The 20,752-nt window shown below is 41.3% G+C and overlaps 1 protein-coding gene across 2 annotated transcripts; it reads left to right on the forward strand.

Annotated features, from left to right (window-relative positions):
• Positions 1–295: 295 nt before the first annotated feature.
• coq8aa (coenzyme Q8A, genome duplicate a) lies at positions 296–20,752 on the forward strand. Of its 2 annotated transcripts, XM_063495535.2 has the most exons (18): positions 296–632; positions 3,561–3,660; positions 5,739–5,818; positions 5,904–6,151; positions 6,234–6,426; positions 6,545–6,611; positions 10,569–10,643; positions 12,892–13,020; positions 15,049–15,134; positions 15,282–15,422; positions 15,691–15,772; positions 15,930–16,023; positions 17,181–17,322; positions 17,508–17,615; positions 17,729–17,794; positions 18,715–18,801; positions 18,987–19,158; positions 20,270–20,752. In XM_063495535.2, the coding sequence occupies exons 2-18, from the start codon at positions 3,567–3,569 to the stop codon at positions 20,308–20,310; spliced, it is 1,905 nt and encodes a 634-aa protein (XP_063351605.1). In that variant the 5' UTR covers positions 296–632; positions 3,561–3,566; the 3' UTR covers positions 20,311–20,752. The 2 variants fall into 2 exon arrangements, with proteins under 2 accessions (XP_063351605.1, XP_063351604.1); XM_063495534.1 differs by having other exon boundaries at positions 298–632; positions 18,987–20,752.

Consider the following 20,752-nt stretch of genomic DNA (forward strand, 5'->3'; position numbering starts at 1 on the left):
GCGCCTTTAAACTCCGCCTCCCGTCAAACAACCGTTGCTTGTGTTGTCAACAGACGACGGAGGACCAATAGGAGCAGAGAGCGGGACGGAGTGAGGGAGGAGAAAAACCAGAGTCTTGTAAAGCTAAAGTTATGTCAATTTAGCTTTAGTACATAGCTGTTGATAATACAGCAGGAGGACCCCCGAAAAATAAACATGGTGGTTGTACATGTCCCGCCCCTCCAGCCCCCCAAAGTCTAGAAGGACTCTGGTACGTCCTTCTTGTATGTGGTAAATTTGGACTTAGTGTGTGCGTTCCTCATTATCGCTGCACGACACACGACTAGGTTACGTCAACGCGCCGTTCTTGGTGTTGAGAAGTTGGTAAATATGGTTTGACCTCATGGTGGAGAGAGAGGGAGAGTGGAGACAAACTGGATTAAACGCTACCAGCAGCAGCAGGAGGAGGAGGGCGGCTAGTAAATAACCTTTAGCTCCTGCTGTTAGCACACCGTTTCCCCAGATAAAGAGTATCCTCGGGAAAGTGCTGCTGCAGCTCAAATAAGCATAGGCTGCTTTGACTCTCCTCAGGCGGGCCACCTTATCTGATAAGACTTGGGGAAACCAGCAAAGAGCCCACACGACAGCTGCTGGTGAGTATCTATCGTGCATTAGCTGCTAATTATTATGTACGCAGTCAAGTATATTTTTGGTTGGCCTCGTCCGCTTCTCGTCGCTTCAGCCTCAAACCAGCTGAACGTGAAAAATCCTGCGCAGCGGCGTGCTGACGTGCCTGCCATGACCATGGCTGCCCCGTACTTGTACAAACTTTGTCAAGCTGCAGACCGAGCGCTAATTTATTCGGGACATTTGGAAATCCGCTCAGGCTATTCGCAGCAGCCGTAATGCTAGTTTTAACTCCTTAACGTGGCACGAGTTTGTTGTTATGAAGTCTCGTGCACGGTCGCCTACGAGGAAGTGAGTTAGGAGGAGTTTTAAAAGGACAACTGTCGTTTGTTGTGCCCTTGCATTGAAAGAAGAGAGGCCGTAGTGTCTCGTTACGCTGTTAAAACGTGTGTTAAAGCTTAATTCCAAATTTATACGTTTTTGGAAGAGCGTGCACCTAGTGACTAGCATATGTTTATTTCAGGTACTGCGGGAAAAATAAAATTTCGCTTATTTGGCATAAACGGAAGTCAATTGTTGACACTCGTGTACGTGTTTTCGTTTCGGTTAACCTTTAACTGAAACTATTGTTAATAGTTTCCTGTGGTAATTGTACAACTTTCATATCTGCACAACATTTTAGAGCAATCATTTCAAGAATCAAAAACTCTAAAAACATATAACACATCTATTACTATTATTATTATAGTTTCTTTTTTTCTTTTTTTTTTAATGTCAGTCCCAGTACCCATCATCACCTCGATGTTATATTATTGTTAAAAGTTTTAGCTGTTATATATATTATAATGTGTGTCATGGTCTCTTGTGATATAACTAATAGCATTAATCTGGCCAAAAATCTAATAAAATAAAGAAGTATGCTTTCCCATTTTACCATGTCAGATTATGTACACATAAAAGTGAGGTAGGTCAATCTAAGCCTCTATGAAGTGCTAACAGATAAAAGTGTAACAGCTGGCTGTGATTGCATTATTTTTAATGCAGGAACTGCCTTTGATTGTGCAGTTTATTAAAATGGGAGCGACTCTTCTCGCAGGGCAACGTGAGTTTATTCACGCTTCCCTCATAAACGGTGGTGACGCCACTGCAAAGTTAACGGGAAACGTTTCCCACTCTTGGCTCAGGAACGCTTGTCAAGGGCAAGTGATGGTAGACTGTCAGGAAGCCATGAGGTGGACTGAGCAGGATTCAGACGCTGACTAACACTGCTTGGGCTATTTCCATAGCGGTGAGACAACAGCTTGAGCAGCAGACAACAGCTGCGGCTTAGGTGTGCATATTTGCCACACAGTCAGTGCGCTGTTACCAAAATCATACCTTTCAGTTTCCCTCCTCTGGAGAAGAGGGCTTGGGGCCCACACACACAGGCCACACACCGACTCTGGCAAATGGGAAGTTGCTCAGCCGATTAGATTTGGCAATAAAATTACATCTTAGTCACAGCCAGAGAAAAATCAACGGCACTGTAATGAATGTGGACCAGGGCACATTCTAAGCCAGAAAAAAACCCTGAAGTGTTTCTGAATCTTGATTTTATAACCGTGGAATCTAAGTACAGTAGGAGATTTGTCTTTTACAGATTTAGGTCTAAATAAACAAGTAAGAGATCTTGGAAGAGGCACATTGTGGGAAGTTAAGTTTAAGATGGCACAGCTTTGTAATTGGAAAGAGAATGTTGTATTTCTATAAAATCAAAGACTGAAATGACCTTAAAAACGAGATGAATTAGCTGTACCCTTTATAGCTATTTTAACTTTCAAAATTAATCTTTAAACTTAATCTTAAGCACTGTGAAGGAAAATGAGCATTTAGATTTCTCAAGCATGATTATTCCAGTGCAAATATTACTAATCTAAAAAAGAAAGAATAAATCCTATCACGTCTTTCCACAAACTCTTAATTTTTTCCCCTTCCTCTTGGTTCCTTGTGTCACAAAGTATCCACCATCTGAAAACAGAGCAGCCCTGAAGGAGGATGGATGACCCACTTCTGACTCAGGCGGTGTATGTGCACTGCTTCACATACACGCTTATTGATATATTGCGTAGATTCCTTCAGCCACAGCCCCAGCAGCTTTCTCCACTGGCCCAAATCCTCGCCGAGCTGTTTTGCAGCGTGTTGTCACGCCCACAAAGCAGCACCTGTAATATTGTAACAAAAACAGGCAGCAGGCTGTAAGAGGCAGGAATGCAGCAGTGGCTCTGCTGTTTAGATAAGCCTGAAACGAACCCAGGTTTTATTCATGTCTTAACTCAATCTTGAGATTTGCTCTCAAGCGTTGCCATCACATTTTAATAGCAACAGCTGTAACAGCCTGTAAAAATAGCCAGGTTGTTTCCTGAAAGGAAGGTGCGACATTTTTAGATTCATAGAAAACCAGCCGCGTCGTCCCGTCGCTCGGCATAAAATATGACGGTGAGCCTCGAGCATGAACTCAACACGTGCTCCCACGCTCACTCGTGCACAGAAATAGCTGAAAGATTTATCCCTCGCTCTCCTCCCGTTTTGTTTCCAGTGACATTTTCAGATGCAGTCCTGGACCACATGCACGCATATTCACAGCTTACAAGCATTCGCCTTCCCTTTCTTGTGCCTCCATGTGCCCAAACAGGGATCGGAGGTCATGGGTATTTTTAGACCGAGTATTAAAGTCCTCTCAAGATGTGACAGCTGTGTATGTTTGTGAGTGTTTCTGTTGGCAGTGACTCGACAACGGGTTTTATTTCTTTCCATTTGCCTTCTTTGTTTCTATGGTCTTTTTATCTTCCCTGAAGAGGTGAACTGACACATTAAAATCTCCGACTGCTTCGTATCGGAGCTTCCAGGGGAATCGAAGGATGACATTCACCCCACATTTTTCTCTGTTTTGTTGTCTTTCTGTCTTCTGTTTGTAGTCCATCATGGCAGGTGATATGATGTTGCTAATGCGAGGCCTGGCTAAGCTGAGCCAGGCAGTCGTAGAGACTCAGACCAACACCCTCCGCAGTGGGACAGGTATGTTTCTGAACAATATTCCCTGTGCTTTTATCTTTCTGTTTCTCTGGTAGTCATGTTCCCACTTTACTAAACCAGACATTTCAGTGTGGGACTTGCAGCGACCCCAAATGACTTTCATTCAAATGATATGAGGCAGAGCCCAGTTAAATCCCCTCCCCTCTGGGAGGAAAACCAATTCATTTGCTTTTTATTGACTGTGTTTTGTGTGAAGGTGACTCCTTCTCGAGTCTGCTGATAGGATAAGGAGCCCAGAGCTCAGCGTTTATCAGGAGCTAAAGGAAGAGAAGAAAATGGTTTGAGGAGGCAAAAGTAGACACAGATGTTGGACACCAGCAGGGTTCAGAATGAAAACACAGAAATCCTGACATCCCTGCATATGTAGCAAGCATTTTGTCACTGGTAAATGAAATATTCAAATTGTGTCAGTTTTATAGCCAAAACATGTTGACAGGAAGTTCATTTGTACTGTAGTGTAATGCTCACAAAGTTATAAGTAAATGTTTGTAAGTGCTTGAACTGACTTCTATCTACAACTTGATAACAAATAGCAAGTGTTCTTTAACATGGCTTGTCTAATTTTCAGGCAGCTAAAGAATTTTTGTTAGTGTTTCAGTAGTTGTTTGGTTTGGAGCCCAACTTGTACAGGATTTTTAAGACTGATATCCTTATTTGGTGATTTAAAAATTCCAAAGTGTTGATGTTAAGACTTTCATTGGGAATGACCAGGATGGACATGATTAGAAATGAGCACATCAGAGGGACAGCTCAAAATGAGCGGTTTAGACACAAAGTTAAAAAGGCAAGGCTTGGACATGTGCAGATGATGTTCAAGGGTGTTTAATATGGAGCTGCCAGGCAGGAGGAAAAGAGGGAGACCTCACAGGAGATTCATGGATGTAGTGAAGGAGGACACGCAGAGGGTTGGTGTGGCAGAGGAGGATGCTAGGGATCAGGTGAGATGGGTGAAGATAATCCTATGGTGGCCCTGAGAGACCAAACGCACCGCAACTTAAGAAAACAAGAAAAAGCGTTTTTGGGGAAACAATAACATGACAGAAGAGCTGTGGAAGGGATAAGTGATAAGCTAATAGTAAACATGTGTCTACAATATTATATATATGAGTCATGCAATGAAAACACACATTACCTGCATCTTTTTCTCGATCACAGCACTGACGAACCCTCGGTTCTTTTAAGTGTGTTCATATGTTTTGGTTTCTGTCACTTCCTCAGCTGTTCTGTAACATTATTATGTCCCCAAACACTTCTGTTGTGTTTTGTGTGCTTATTCTTTTTTTTCTTTCTTTCTTTCTTTTTTTTTTTTTTTAAATTGCAGTGTATTTGACCCTGTCAGGGTCATCGCATGATCCGTATGAAGACAGCACATGAAACATTAACAGATTTCCCTAACGCGTGTAGTTATTTACTACATTTATGCTCCGCCCATCTCTGCTTATTTGGTTGTTTAAGGACATTGCAGAAAGCCCCCTGGTGGGCAAAGTATGTAATGTCAACACTCATTACATGGTTGAAGGCTGTTTCTCCAGTTCTTCTTTACTTTTATTTCAATTTAGTAATATAAATGCCGCCACTGATAAATAAGCAAATAGCCAGTATCATACAATAAAATCAACCCACCGATAAATCGATTGGGCTGTAGTCTTTCCACCAGTGGATCTCAGATTGTGACACACTGGGGTGTGTCTGCATTAAGCTGTCCACTGAGAGCAAACAGAAATTGCTCGCAGCTCGTTTTTAAGATTGACGACTTTGTTATTTAGAAAATGATTCCAGCACAGTAGCCTTGCGTAAAAGGACATCCTAAAGCTGTTTTGTAACTGTTGCTCAAGTTTTAAAAGAAATGAAAGTTTTACAGTTAATAAAGAAAAAGGAAGAATTGGTCCAGGAAACTGGATGGCCACAGGAACGAGGGGCCTTCTGCAATATTCAGTTGACTATTTTTAACCAGAAGACTAAGATGCATTGTTCATAATGAAGTTTATAAAATATTAACACAATAGTTGCTTTATTATTAGCAGAAAACAACTTGAAGTTTACTGTATTTGTATAACCAGCCCCAGGAATAGGCGCTGCTGTCCAAAGTGTCCAATCAGCTGCGGAGCAAGGCATCTCGGCAGCCATGGTAAAAATCCAGGTTTGTACAGATAATACTGTGTATTTTAATAAATGTCATAAGAGTACTTTGACTTTGTTTTAAATGTATGCATTTGTCTCTAAAGGAAATGTCTGGCCAGCAGCAAAGCTATTCCTCAGAGTCCGACTTCGACTTTCCTCCAGATGACAGCGCATTCAACACTTCAGAGTTCAGGGATGAAGGTGCAGACTTCACAGTGGATCACTCAGGAAGCAGCGATGACGCAGCAACAGGGGCGAAGCATGCCAGTGGGAAACAGTCAGTATTTGAAGGATACAAAGACCCCAGCAAACAGTTCAGTGGGCACACCAGATCCTACCACCAAGATGTGAGGTAAGACTGGTTGTGCCATAAACGAGTCACTGCTGCCTGTTATGGTGGGTTAAGGTAATTCTCTTTGTTTTCTCTGTGGCAGACTTCTTAGTGGACGTCAGCTCTATAACCACAGAATGAACAAACATGTGTGGAGGCAGCTTTACTTTCAGCATCCTGTCAGCCAGTTCAGGAGCTACCATCAGGACCCATCCACGATGGGGGGATTGACGGCCGAAGACATCGAGAAAGCTCGAGAGAGCAAGGGGACTGATGGAAAACCACATAAACAGATGGTAATTCCTCTTTCTCATTTCCTGTTCCTTGAACACAAAGATACTGGTGTAAACGCTTAATTTCTGCTATTGGTTTCAAATTTTAATGGAAAGTCACATTGCGTTGTGTCTTCTTCAGCTGAGTGAGAGAGCCAGAGAGAGGAAAGTCCCCGTGACCCGGATCAGCAGATTGGCCAACTTTGGAGGTACAGCATTACACTGTGTCTGAGTCATGGATGATTCAGTGGATGTTAATATCTGGCTGTATCTGTAGTCGTGCAAGTCTGCATATACATCAGCAGCAAAGTAAAGCTTTGTATGGCTAGACCTCAGCTTTTAATGGTCCAGATGACATTTATTGGATCATACGTTTAAACTAATATTTGACAACAGAGTGAATTTTTTTTGTGTTCTTTCTGATTACACAGAAGTCAAAGTGAGTCTCTATTAATTGAAAGATCTAGCTGTGTTGCTGAAATGAAACTATAACACAGTCTAATTGTTGAGCTTTCTTTGTGCTTAATATAAAAACTGAGTTTGTAAAATTCTAGTCACCTAATCTTGTAATCTTTTAACCTCCCACTTACCTTTTTAGATGAGGTCACTGGGTTTAGGACAGCTGGTGTTAAGACAGTACTAATGAATTCATGTGGACTACATAAGGCCATTTCTAAATGGCAGCAAATACAAAAACAAAGCCCTTAAAGGAACCGGAGGAAACAAGACATAGAGAAATGTGTGTAACATGCTTGTCAGACCTTGGAGCCGCACTCAAAACAAAAACCTCTAGAAATGAGGTCAAGCTTCCTCATCCTTTTCTTTAACTAATCTGCTCCTGTTGAGATAAAAACATGCCCTGTTACGCAGCTACAAGCTGGCACAGGGAGACACCAGCAGCCTGAGAGGGAGTTCTGCAATCGTGCAGCCATAAAAGGAATGAAATGTGTTTGACTTTGTAGTGCACACGGCTGTTGTTATTCTACTATTTCACCACGTTCACAGTTTTCCATTTATTGTCTGTGACACATTTAATGAATAAATTAATGCAGTTCAGTTATATACATTAAAGAAAAAAATCTAAAATTGATTTTTAAAATTTAACATTCTCTGTCTGGTTTACAATATACTCACTTGCCACTTTTTTAGGCGCACTAGTATGAGGTTGGACCTGTTTTTATTTTTTAGAACCGTATTAATTATTTCCGGCATAGATGCAACAAGGTGATGGAGACATTTATTAGACATTCTGGTTAGAGTTAGACGATCGTTTCTCCAGATTTGCACATCCATGATGCGAATGATCCCGTTCCACCCCATTACAAAAGTGGGTTGTGGTATTTAATGATGCATGGAAGCACAGATCCAAGATTGGATCCGTGTTTTCATGTTGTTTACGCTAAATTCTGACCCTACCATCAGAGTGCTGCAGCAGAAATCAAGACTCATCAGATCAAACAACGTTTTTCCAGTCTTCTTCTGGTCAATTTTTGGTGAGCCCACGTAAATTGCAACTCAGTTTTCTGTTTGTAGCTGCAAGACTGGCACCTGGTGTGATCTAAGACTGCTGTAGCTTAGCTGCTTTAAGATTCAGTGTGGTTTGCGTTCAGAGATGCTTTTCTGCATACCTTGGTGGCAGCAAGTGCTTATTTGAGTTATTGTTGCCTTCCTGTCAGCTCAAAGCGGTCTGGCTCTTCTCTGACCTCTGACATCAACAAGGCATTTTCAGCCAGAGAACTACAGCTCTCTGCATACTTTCTTTTTTTTCCCTCTCCATTCTCTGTAAACTCTAGAGATGGTTGTGTGGGAAAACCCCAGTTTTCCCAGTTTCAACTCACCATTCTTCCCGATTCTGATACTCGGTTTGAGCTTAAGCAGGTCATCTTGATTGCTGTCGTTGACTTTATTGGCTGATTAGACATTTGTGTTAGTAATCAGTTGAACGCGTCTAATAAAGTGGCTGGTGAGTTGACCATTAACCAAAGGTTCTATGTGTATCTTCCAGAAAAGCCTTAATAAGTGACTGCAGTCATCAGCCTGCTACTTGTTGACTTACCTTACAACACTAGAGGCTAGCTGCCTGACGTTGGATGAGTTTCTTGCTAACCTTGTTGCTAGCAACATTTGTGTTTTATTTTGTTTCTTTGTTTTTTGTTGTTGTTTTTTTTTGTGGAGTTTGTGTTGCAGTGTGAGGTTACCCTTTTTGTTGATGTTGGTGATTTCTAATTTCTAAGCTAACATTAGCTAATGTTGCTAGTGTTGAACATTGAGAGCAGAGGCAAGGACCTGAAAAAGACCTCAGCAGCAAGCATAAACACTTCAGAGGCAACAGAGAGCGCTGTGGGAGATCAGCTTTTATATGTTGGATTACATTCTGTTCACACATTAATAGTAAGAGACATTTAATACATAAAAAAAATACTTCACATTATTCAGTCAGTAACTTTAAACATATCAAATGTCTCTTCTAATCCTCCAAATTGTGCCACGCCAGGATGTTTTTTCAGTGCTAATCTTACTTAAAGCTCTAATGTTCACACAAGCACAGCAAAGAGCTCGCAGCTAGCCTCAGAAGTAGTTTAAGAGAACTGATCGGCAGCTTTTGTGTTAGGAACTTCTCCTCAGACAGATGATGGATCTGTCAGCAGGAGGCACAGAGTCAAGCCGAAGCCAGAAATGTGGACAGAAGTGAAACATGAACAGCCTCACATAAGTCAGCATGGACCGTCGACACTGCAGAATTTAGCCACAGCTCATTCCAAACAAGTTGGAATTGCAGTGAGCCGCGACAGGTAGAGAGCTGAGATGATTCAGCATGTTGACAGCGGTAACATTTAGAAGGTGTTGAAAAGAGGAGGCGATGCATGAGCCTGGCCTCGACCCCGTCCTTCACTCCCCTACAACATTTGGCAACAAAGTCAGACAAGGCAAAAAGCGCCAAACCGATTCATTGCGTGACATCGGCCTCCTCTCGCCGTCGCCTTTCAAGTTACCGTTTCCAAAGGTTTTGCTGACAGTGCAGTTTTGTTCTGAATACCAAATAAACTGACGAGAATAAGCACCGCAGTCATTTTTGCAAACACGTTGCTTTTCTTGAGATCGAATGATGGACAGACACTTGTGCGTGGTCTGGAAAACAAAATGTGTCACTCAGAGATGCTGCTGGAAATGCTGATCTCTCTTTGGCTTGACAGTTGCACATGCTGACATCATACAGTTATATAGATACAGTCACGTGACCGGCTGCCTCATATTCAGTGTTTAAATCTGTGCATTGCAAATCCTCTCTAAACCAGGAAACAAAACACAGGCAGATGGCATTACTGTGAAAGGAAAAGTTACACGTTAAGTTACACACACACACACACACACACGAAGCAATGAGGAGCTTGTTTCCAGCATTGGTGACACTTGTTGCATGTTTTTGAGTGATGAATAAGTGCTCAGTTGACTTGTATACATGACACTGATGCACACTGCGTCCCCATTTGTCCATGTACCGCTGCATCACTGCTTCAGAGAGGCCGCTGACTAACTGATTATGTAACGTTGAGTTATGCAAGCTAGAAGCAAGCTCAGAGGAACTTCACAAACAGCCGCCCACTTGCACAAACTCTTTCTTTTTCTTTTAATCCTCTAATTTCTAACATGATTGAGTTTTCCAAAAGCTTTCAGTTTTTTTGACATTATCTCCACATGCTGTGTTGGATGCAGTTGTTACCACTGCAGCCATTGCAAAATACTGACACGATCGAAGGCTTTATTTGCTTTCTATTTTTGTCATATTTTCTGTTGCATATGTTTTATTTTGATAGGAGTGATAGCAGTTGCAACAGATGGCTTCGTTTAGTCAGGTTATTTACGGTCATCACAGAGCAGAGGCGAGGGTCCCGTTAAAGCAGCAGCCTGTCCATACCCTCATTTACTAAAAGGATTTTATTTTTTTTTATACATACGCTGCATGATTCTGTTTTACTGTCAGTGTAGATGTGAACTTTGTTTTGTTCTTTTCATCAATTAAAAAAAAAACAGAGCACAACATCATCAGATGACGCATACAGTGCTTTAAAATGTGTTGTATTTGTGTGTTAATGATGAAAACGCATTGGTCTTTGTTGTTGTAATACATTGGTATGTGTTTTGGTTTTTCTGTGTGTTTGCACCAGGTCTGGCTGTAGGTTTGGGTATTGGAGCTCTGGCAGAATTCGCCAAGAAGAGCATCAGACAAAACGGCGCAGAAGGTAACACTCAGAAATGTGCGCGCACACACACACACACACCTAAGTGGCTTGAGCAGTGAGCGGGATTTACATGTTACAGCTAAGAAATGGATGAAAGCCTCACCGTTTGCTTTTAAAACATTGATATATTTATTCATTTTTTACGTGACGCTTGTTCTTAACAGTAGTATACACAGAAAAAATCTTAGTAATGTTGTGGTGAGGATTCCTCACAGCGCGTTTGTTTTTGGTTTATGGTAACAACATGCAGAGATTTTGCAGCTGCATTCCTATGAATTGCCCTCAGCACCAATCCCTCTTGCATGTTATTACATGTTGCACACTTCAATTAGGCCATCTCCCTTACAGCCTGCCCCCCCTGCTCTGCTTCGTCAACCTGCTAATCCTAAAACACAGGCTAAGCTGAAACAGAGCGTACAGGCGTAAATCTGTGCCATTTATGCATCTGTTTGTTGCTATTTATTTTTGTGTGCGCTTTAATCCCAGGCACACACTGAACACACTTGTGTGTGCGTGTGTGTGCATGTGTGTGCTAAATCTTCATTAAAGCCTCTGAAGGCAGCTTCAGATGTACCAGAGCGTACTACCTGATGACCTACTGACACACGTACACAGTCACACCCCTCACACATTGGTACAGTCAGATCCACAGCGCTGCGTCCCATTTACCTCAGAAGTCGGATACTAGAGCTGCGAGTAACGTCACTCCCAAGATATGCATGTTCTAGCAGTAAAGCTGGAAAACCAAGATAGGCATTTATGCTAAGGATGACTATCTTGATAAGGATAGTCACATGTATCACTAGCAGGACGGCTCAACTCTTCTTTTTTCTGTTTTTACGCACTGCCAGTGTTCTGCATATAGCTTATATAGCAAGTCACAAATACACAACAGTAGTACTGCTCATTGCAAGTGCGGTTTTTCTACTGCTTAACAGCGATCCTGGATAATTAAGTCAGGGTTTGTGAGGATGCTCTGACTTTGCCAATCGGAAGTCCAACTAGAGGTTGCTTTCCAGTTGAAAATTCCATCTGGGATCTCAGACATTCCAACTTTCGACTTCAAATGGATTACACCACAAGTGTCAAACATGCTGCTGTTTTTGTTTTTTGACCTCGTGAATGCCATCAACTTGAAGTGTTACTGATTAAAAATTGCCCATAATTCCTAAATGTTGCACGAAATATTTCTCTTAAATCCTTGAATGAAAACGTTTGTCCTTCAGTCAAATCCTTGTTGCCTTATTTTAAATTAATTGTGTTGCCACATAGAAGAAAAACAGTAAATGTGACACAAGAACTTGTGAACCTGACTGTGCACACAAGCACAGACCAACTTGACGAAACCATCTTGACGAAACTTTGCAGAAACATTGCCTACTCCATATATATGTGAGTGCCAACATCTGTATGGCGTATACAAATCCCACGATCGTATATATTTGTAGAATTGACAGTTTAATTGGGCACGACGACCTTACGACTACTATCACGGTGGCCACTTTTTTTGATGTTTAGTTTCTGCACGGTCTACATTTGTTACACTGTGTGTTTTAATGGTCAGTGCAAATTTTTAATCTTTCTGGAGCAGATTGTCAATCAAGTTATCAAAATAAGCCTCAATAAAAATGTTCAAAGGCTAAAAAATAGCAGAGAAGAGCAGACAACTATGTGGGGATAAGAAGACAAAGTTTAAATTCAAAATGTGTGTCACATGACCAAACAGGCACTGCAGGCCTGGCAAAACCTGTCTGTATGAAATGCATACACATACTTAACCTCCTAAGACCCAAACCCTTCCATGGCATATATTTTTAATTTCTCTTTGATATTTGGGCATATTGGGATCTGATGAATGTAAAAACAAAGAATTACCGGATTAATTTTTGTTTCTAAGAAAAATGAGAGCCACATATGAGGATATTCGTTTAAAATTTCGATAGAACAGTAGCAGTATAATGTCCTCGTAAGTGGATATCAGGCCTTTGTGGAGCAAAATTGAGTATTTTGGTCTAAATAACCCAAAATGTGATGTCCACATATGTGGACACCAGGTCCTAGGAGGTTAATGAAATCTGTGAAACGTTTTATGCAATCACAATTAAGAAAAGTAAGTATGATATTTTTTTTCTTGACAGTTATTGTTTATTGACCTGTTGACCTGCTGATTGGATAAAACACTTAACATGCATCACAAAATGCACTACATGCAAATGTAATACTTTTTTTTTTTTTTTTTTGTCTTCAGGTGAAAACAGGAAAGCAGTTCTGGACTCGAGCCCTTTCCTGTCCGAGGCCAATGCTGAGCGCATTGTCAGAACTCTGTGCAAAGTCAGAGGAGCTGCATTAAAGTTGGGACAGATGCTGAGCATTCAAGGTGAGGGACGGACATAGTCAGACGCATTGAAGTTTAGATTTTTTTTTAAAGTTTTCTGCTTGTGAATAAAAAGCATTCCTTGCCCTGCCTTCTGTGAAGGGAAACAATCTATATAAAATCACAGTTTTCAGACTGATTGTTGTGGTGCAGGTTAGCTTGAGTGTGTGCTGTAGTAGCTGAGAACTTGTGAACTGACTAAGAGTTGGTACAGAGGACTTTTTGGTGAGTTTGTTTGTTTTTGTTTAGTTTTTTTGCCGTCTTTATACTGTGGCTCTGTGTTGGCTCTAACCTGCATTTAGGTCAGTGCTTGTACACAAACAGATAATACGAGAGCGAGCCAGCGGCAGTAAACAAAACAACCAGTGAGTTAATGAAGCCGTGTCAGGTAACAGCAGTAAACCCATCATCACAGCTTTGTTTAGCTCTGTTGCTACCTCTGCCCAACCTTGATTTGGTGACCTTTTCCTTTGGTATTCATGCCATCTTTGCCTGAACAGTGCAGTGCAGTAAATATAATAAGCCATGAAGACGGTAGCAGGAGAGAGGAAGGCAGCGGCTTCAAAATAATAATAATAATAATAATAATAATAATAATAATAATAATAATAATAATAATAATAATAGTCTGCGGTTGACTATATGCAGAGGATAGAAATCCCTGAAGTCTTTGTCCTCTGCTGACATTTATCTGCCATGGGAGGAATGCAGTGATGGGCAGATGATTGTCTGTTCAGCCATTGTGCTCTTTTAGCACAACACTCAAAACGGTGTTAACCTTGAGAGGTCTGAAACTGTTAATAAAGTCTTTAATCCTGGTTACATATATCTTCTACAGCGCCGGCCAAAGCCAACATCAGACACTGGCAATCTATCAGTCGAGTCTGATTTAACTCGCTGATTATGATTATGATGTGGTTTATTGTACTCAAGCAGTAAAATCAGGCAATTATTATGAGTATTAAAGCTTGATTGCTGTATGTGCTCTTTATGTAGTATCTACAATTTTCAGTCCCATTAAATAAAGTTCTAAACTGTACTTTTACTGCACATTTTAGTAGGAAACTACACAGCAATTTAATCTACACAATATATCGATGTGTATGGCTTAATTGTTTATGATAAATTGCTGAGTAATTGCCCTATTACATTTGTACTGTTACTCTATATTCCGACTGCTCTCACACTCACACTGTGATTTTTCTGTTTGACAGCTCAGCTTGTGTTTATAAGCGGACCCACAGCTTCACAATCAGCTAGCTAACCGTTGCCTTTGATCATTAACTCATGTCCGTACAGTTAAGTTGACTCAGTTTTTCGTCTCTAAGCTGCAAGTATAAATAAAGCACGTCTGATAAGAACAGGTGACCCACAAGCCAGTCAGCTGAAAACTGCATTTCTCAGTCTGTATTTGATGCACGTTTCTCTCAGATTTCTCGGCACTGGCTGCACTTAAATCAGTGAGAGTCCTCTGACTGTAGCGAGGCATATCCACATGTTCAGTTCTGCAATACAGTCACTAAGAGCAGGCTGTGTTTGTGCACTGGCCTGTGAGAGAGAAGGAGAGCTGCCTCTCACACACTGGCTCAGAGAGAGAGAATGGTTTTTTTGCATCAGTTTTGCATCACGCAGTGTCTAAATGTTACTTTGATCTTTGATAATTAGGCCCTGGTGCCTGTTTCGTACGTGTTTTCAGCACCCACTCCTGTGTGTCGTTCATGTTTTTTGGGGGCGTTTCTAAAGTAATGGTGCCACTCAGGTTGTGTTATGCAACACAATATGGCAGTGAAAAAATAAGCAAATGGGTTTGCTGATGTTATCACGCTGACCTTATTTAGCAAGAGTTGAACTTGGATCATTCTTTATGCTCAATGATTGCTCAAAGTTGTGGGTAGAGGAGCATGTTTGGATTTTTTTGTTGTTGTTGTTGGTTTGTTTTTTAGCTTTTATGAGGGGAATGGCAGGTAAAATGTTTGAGAACCACTTAACGTAATCTGTAATTAAAGATCTCAAGATGTTTTTATGTTTCAGATGACGCTTTCATCAATCCTCATCTTGCCAAGATTTTTGAGCGTGTGAGACAGAGTGCTGACTTCATGCCAATCAAACAAATGACAGTAAGACTGATAGTTATGCCATTTCCTCAGCAATTTATATTTTGTTTAATGATTTAAGGAGTATTACATTGTGATTCCTGCCCCTGGCTGTGTTGGAAGACTTTTTCCAGTGATGCTAAAATCCTACTTGCTCTTGTCTGTCTGCAGAAAGCACTGAACAACGATTTGGGCCCAAACTGGAGGGACAAGCTGGAAATGTTTGAGGAGCGCCCTTTTGCGGCAGCGTCCATCGGGCAGGTTCACCTTGCACGGATGAAGGATGGCAGGGAGGTGGCCATGAAAATACAGGTTAGGATAAAAACATGTGACACTGCGTCCTCGTGTTGTTAACATCAGCACTGTCAACACTCGCTTAAACTTGCATGCATACAGGAAACGCATAATCTGATTATCAGATGGATGCGTTTCCTTACAGAGGAACATGTGAGCTAGTTATCTCATGCTTTTACTGAACAAAATAGTTTTATTGCTGTGCTAACTGTTTATAGTAAATATGATTGTGTGATCAAATTAAACAAAGTGTTTGAATGTTTTTCTCTCTGTCTGTTGTCTTCAGTATCCTGGTGTGGCTCAGAGTATCAACAGTGATGTCAACAATTTGATGACGGTGCTGAATATGAGCAATGCCCTGCCTGAAGGTACACACACACACACACACACACACACACACACACACACACACACACACAGAGCATCCTCTTCATCTCCCCGTGTCTACTTCTCTCTACCTGTTTCTGAGTTACTGTTTCCACGACTAGTCCCAATGTTTTTGTCCTGTTTTGTTTGTGTCTGTAGGTCTGTTTCCAGAGCACCTGATAGATGTCATGAGAAAAGAGCTAGCCCTGGAGTGTGACTATATTAGAGAAGCCCAGTGTGCAAGGAAGTTCAGGTATTATGCAGCAAATGTTGTCGTAATCTGAAAGCCAAGCTTGAGAAATCTTTTTATTTTTTCCAATAGTTCAATAGTGTATTTCCAAATTAAATTACTAAAGGAAATAATTTTTAGCTCATATGGCCAAAGGACTCGTGAGCTCATACTATGGCAATTTACGAGAATTGCTTTTTGTGGGGCATTGCTCAGATTTTAGTGATCATCTAATAGGTCTTCACCCAGATTGTGGTCAAATTTGAGGTTCTGAGTGTATTTTAATTTCTACTAATTTAGCAATACACCCAACCAATGACAAACTTTGTTTCCATATTTTATAAACATAACTTAAATCCTGGATTTCTAAAACTCAGTCCATGCAAACCTTATTAAACCTTAAAAAAAAGAAAGATTTAGGGTCTAGCTGTCATAAGTTCATATGAAGGAATCTAATGCTATATTACACTGGAAGTGGGAAGTCAGAAATCTTGAATTCTGGGTCATGATCAGCCCCTCAAGTTGAACTTGCCACTTATAAAAGTCTGAGAAGTCCCACCATCCCTAACTGCGTGATTCAAGCAGGATAAATGGCAGTAAAGCTGCAGAAGTTGTATTTGTGACTCTCTAATTCAGCGAGGCACAGAGAAACGACCAGGCTGCAGCATTGCGTTGTGCTCCAGGTATTGTTAGTGATGGCTCCACCTGGCTTCAGAGCAAAACAGAGCCTGTATTTGTACTCACTGGAACACAGTCACCTCGTGTGTGACAATCATTCCCAGCTCCAAGATCTGACTTCCAAGTCAAAAGGAAGGCTGCATTAAGCTATGTGCTGGGATAAAGTGGACTGTAGACTTAACTGTCATGTCAGTGACAGCACACTATCGTACTCGACTGAATCCCTGATGCACTGATCGAGTATTTGAGCTCACATCATGGCTCGATTCTCCTTTCTGTCCTTTCTCCGCACTGTGCAGTCTGCTCTCCGTCACCCCTGAAACACTCGGGTTACACAGATATAGTTAGCTTATTCCATCCCCCTTTTTAAATGTTCGTTGCTTGGGTTCAAGGTCAGGCTGACTGTGATTGCTAGCCAATTTTATATATAGACTTAACACTCTATGTGGAGTGTTGTGAAGTTGTATTTCATGTGTTTTTGTACCTGCTCATGTCTGGCTCAGGGAGCTGTTAAAGGACCATCCGTTCTTCTACGTACCAGAGGTGATAGACGAGCTGAGCAGCCGCCATGTTCTCACTACTGAACTCGTTCCTGGGTTTCCCCTGGACAAAGCCGAGAACCTCTCTCAGGAGCTGAAGAACGAGGTACGGATGGTTATGATTACACAAGTTAGTTTGTGCAGAGGGGCTTTCTCAACTGCTGACATTCCTTTCTTAGCTGATCCCAGTTCAGTTAACACACTAAACACCACAAACAAGCAAAAGCGAGTACAATCTGACATGTGTTTCTTTTCAGCAGATTGAATGTATACCTTTGTTTTTTCTTTCAGATCTGCCTCAACATCTTGACTCTGTGCATCAGAGAGCTGTTCGAGTTCAGGTACATGCAGACCGACCCAAACTGGTCCAACTTCTTCTATGATCCGCAGACGCACAGGGTGAGTTTCAGTACAACCTGTTGTGTGTTGTCATGAAGTTTGTTCAGCTATAAATATAAGTAATATGAAGTCGGCAGTTAATGGGAAGTGGTAACTGCCGTGTGCTCCTCTAGGTGGCGCTGTTGGACTTTGGAGCCACGAGAGGATTTGATCAATGTTTCACTGACGTCTACATAGAGGTGAGACCAGGCAGCCTCATGTCAGCTGCTATATAATCATCATGAATGGTGATGATGTATGCTCTTTATGGGGCTTCACTAACTTTTTCTCTGTTGATCTTCTGACTGTGGGACATTAATCTCAGGTTATCAAGCCTTAAATGACTTTAGTAACTCTTAATGCTTCTGCATACCAAGACATTTTGGCCTATTTCGTTCCTTCTTTCAACTTTGGGGGATCAGTTTGGGTTTGGCTCCTTCTGTTTCAACATGACTCATCACAAGTGCCCAAAGCAAGGTGCATACAGACATGGATGGTGTAGAAGAACTTGACTGGCCTGCACAGAGTCTTGACCTCAACCTGATAAACAACCTTTGGGATGAATTAGAGTGGAGACTGTGAACCAGGCCTTTTCATTCAACATCAGTGTCTGACCTCACAAATCTTAAAAAAATCAAAAAACAAAAAAAAAGCGGTCAGAAATTCCCATAAACACTCTTAAAGCCTTCCCAGAAGAGTTGAAGCTGTTATAGCTGCAAAGGAGCCAACATCATATTAAAACGTATGGATTAAGAATGGGATGTCACTCAAGTTCATATGCATGTGGAGACAGATGAGCGAATCCTTTTGGCAGTACAGTGCAGGTGCAGCTGTAATATTTCTAGCAGTAATCCAGAGACGAGACAACATAAAGCTCCAGTAGTTGTACATCTCCCCTCAGGGTTTACGGCTTAGTTTTTTCGCTGATGTTGACATTTTGTTACTCACACTTGTACTCATTTGCCTCTGATGATTGGTGAACTCGATCTTAATGCCAAATCAGAAGGTGTTAAAAGACCCTAATTGTTCATGGCAACCCAAATCCTCGCAAGAGATTCGAATCTAAATTTGAATGAAGAAAAAGAGAGTGACATGTGCGACCTGTGTGTGTTCTGTGCAGATAATTCGTTCAGCTGCCCAGGGCAACAGGGAGGGAGTACTAAAGAAATCTATCGAGATGAAGTTCCTGACCGGTTACGAGTCCAAGGTAATGATCTCTTTGAGCTTTTTCTGCCTGCTCTGCTTTACAAACGATGGCTCTGTCAATGTGGAGTAGCCATAAACAAGTAAATAAGAGTTGTAAAAGTGCGCAAACATAATGTGTTAAGCATGTGTTTTGGTTTATTAAATGTTTTTGTTCTTTTGTTTTTTTTTTTTACTTGTGTTGTCCAGGCAATGGTGAATGCCCACGTGGATGCAGTGATGATCCTCGGCGAGGCTTTTGCCTCCTCGGAGCCCTTCGACTTCGGTTCCCAGTCCACCACCGAGAGGATCCACAACCTCATCCCCGTGATGCTCAAACACCGACTCACCCCGCCCCCCGAGGAGACGTACTCGCTCCACCGTAAGATGGGCGGCTCGTTCCTCATCTGCTCCCGGTTAAATGCTCAGCTGCAGTGCAGGGAGATGTTCGAAATGTCGTATCAGAAGTACTGGGAAGGCCGCACGCCACCGTCTGACTCGGCATAAAACCAATCAGTGTTTGGAATTATGATGGACTGGATGGGGGGAGGGGGGCCAACAGAAAAGTGCCCATAGATACCAAAACGGAGGAAGGAAACGGTCGTCGAGTTCCAGCGTGTTGGGCATCCAATGAAAAGACCCGCATACATATCAACACCCATCATTTTTGGTTTGAAAGAGGGAGCAGCAACACGGTGTGCGTGTTGCGTTTAAGGCCAGAAGAAAAAAAGCTGTAAGAGACAAGAGTGAAGGAGAGAAGCAGCCTTGTTTTAGGTGTAAACTGAGTGTAAAAGGTTGAATTTGCATCTCTTGATGATTTCACGATGATTCTTGCATCTTATGTTGCTGTGTTTTGTTGAGCTTTGGGATAAACTGTAAAGTTTGCTCTTTACCGTAAATGTCACAACATTGCATTGCGTTAACTAAGCTCTAATTTTAGGCCAGAATAACAATGCAGGTATTTCTGCTTCTTTTTAAAAAAAAAACACATTTAATAATTAGATATTATGGCTATAAATAATAGGTATTGGTCTAAAAGCAGACTGCAGAAAATTACAGTCTTTTTTTATAAAATAAAAATAGAGATGATGAGAATTATTCAAGCATTTTGTTTTGTTTTTTGTTTTTTTTAAAGGGGGTGACAAAGTGATATTTCTCAGCACTTACACACAAGAATGTGTGACTTTAGCATATGTATATGTAGTATACAGGATCTTGTGTATTATTGCAGCCAGACAGTACTAAATGATGTTGTTTATAGCTTGTAGCTTCTAAGGGAAATTGTTTTGGGCATGAGATTAAGTCAAGCTTAATTCACAGGAGGATGAAAGTCTCTAAATTTAAATAGGTTCTGTCCTCTTATTGGGTTTTAAACAGTGTTCATATGGACTAACTAGCCAAGTTAGCATCATTGTTGCTCAAAATTTAAATTCTGTCAGACATAATTTAGATTTCCTGAATCTGAATTGTTCTTTTTCCTTATTTTCCGTCAGAAACTAACAAACCACATGGATCCATGTTGCTCTCTGCTTAGAAATGAATGTTTCCCAGAAGAAACAGGTCATAGCTCACACATCAAACACTGGACCTGAATGTTCACAAACTACCTGGATGGGAAGCGCTCGTCCTGATAACGCACAAGATCAGCTTGTGGGCTCGGCTCGCTCCCGCAAGTCGGTAATCTCTCCACGCCTCCTCGGGTGAAAAATTCTCCTGACTGGTGTGTGACTGTGAAAGTTCTCTGTGATCTGCTGTGTGAATACTGTTATGATGATCTCTGGTGTGAAAATGGGGGGGAGAAAACAAAAGGAAAAAAAAAACAAGGTGCCTGATGTTTCTAGCAGATGGTTTGTAGCTAGAAATCTCTACTTTATATTTCATATTAAGCATCACTGAGCAGAGGGTTTCAATTTTGTAATTAAAATGCATTCTTAACTGAACGTTGTAATAAAATATCGTATGAAAAGAGTAAATGT

The sequence above is a fragment of the Pelmatolapia mariae genome, linkage group LG15, assembly GCF_036321145.2.
Source record: "Pelmatolapia mariae isolate MD_Pm_ZW linkage group LG15, Pm_UMD_F_2, whole genome shotgun sequence".
In the NCBI taxonomy this organism is placed as follows: Eukaryota; Metazoa; Chordata; class Actinopteri; order Cichliformes; family Cichlidae; genus Pelmatolapia; species Pelmatolapia mariae.

Coding starts and splice junctions, on each gene's coding strand:
- coq8aa (XM_063495534.1), top strand. CDS start 3,567: ATGGCAGGTGATATGATGTTGCTAATGCGAGGCCTGGCTAAGCTGAGC. Junction 15,423..15,690: donor AGGTGGCCATGAAAATACAG/GTTAGGATAAAA, acceptor TGTTGTCTTCAG/TATCCTGGTGTGGCTCAGAG. Junction 18,802..18,986: donor TGACCGGTTACGAGTCCAAG/GTAATGATCTCT, acceptor TGTGTTGTCCAG/GCAATGGTGAATGCCCACGT.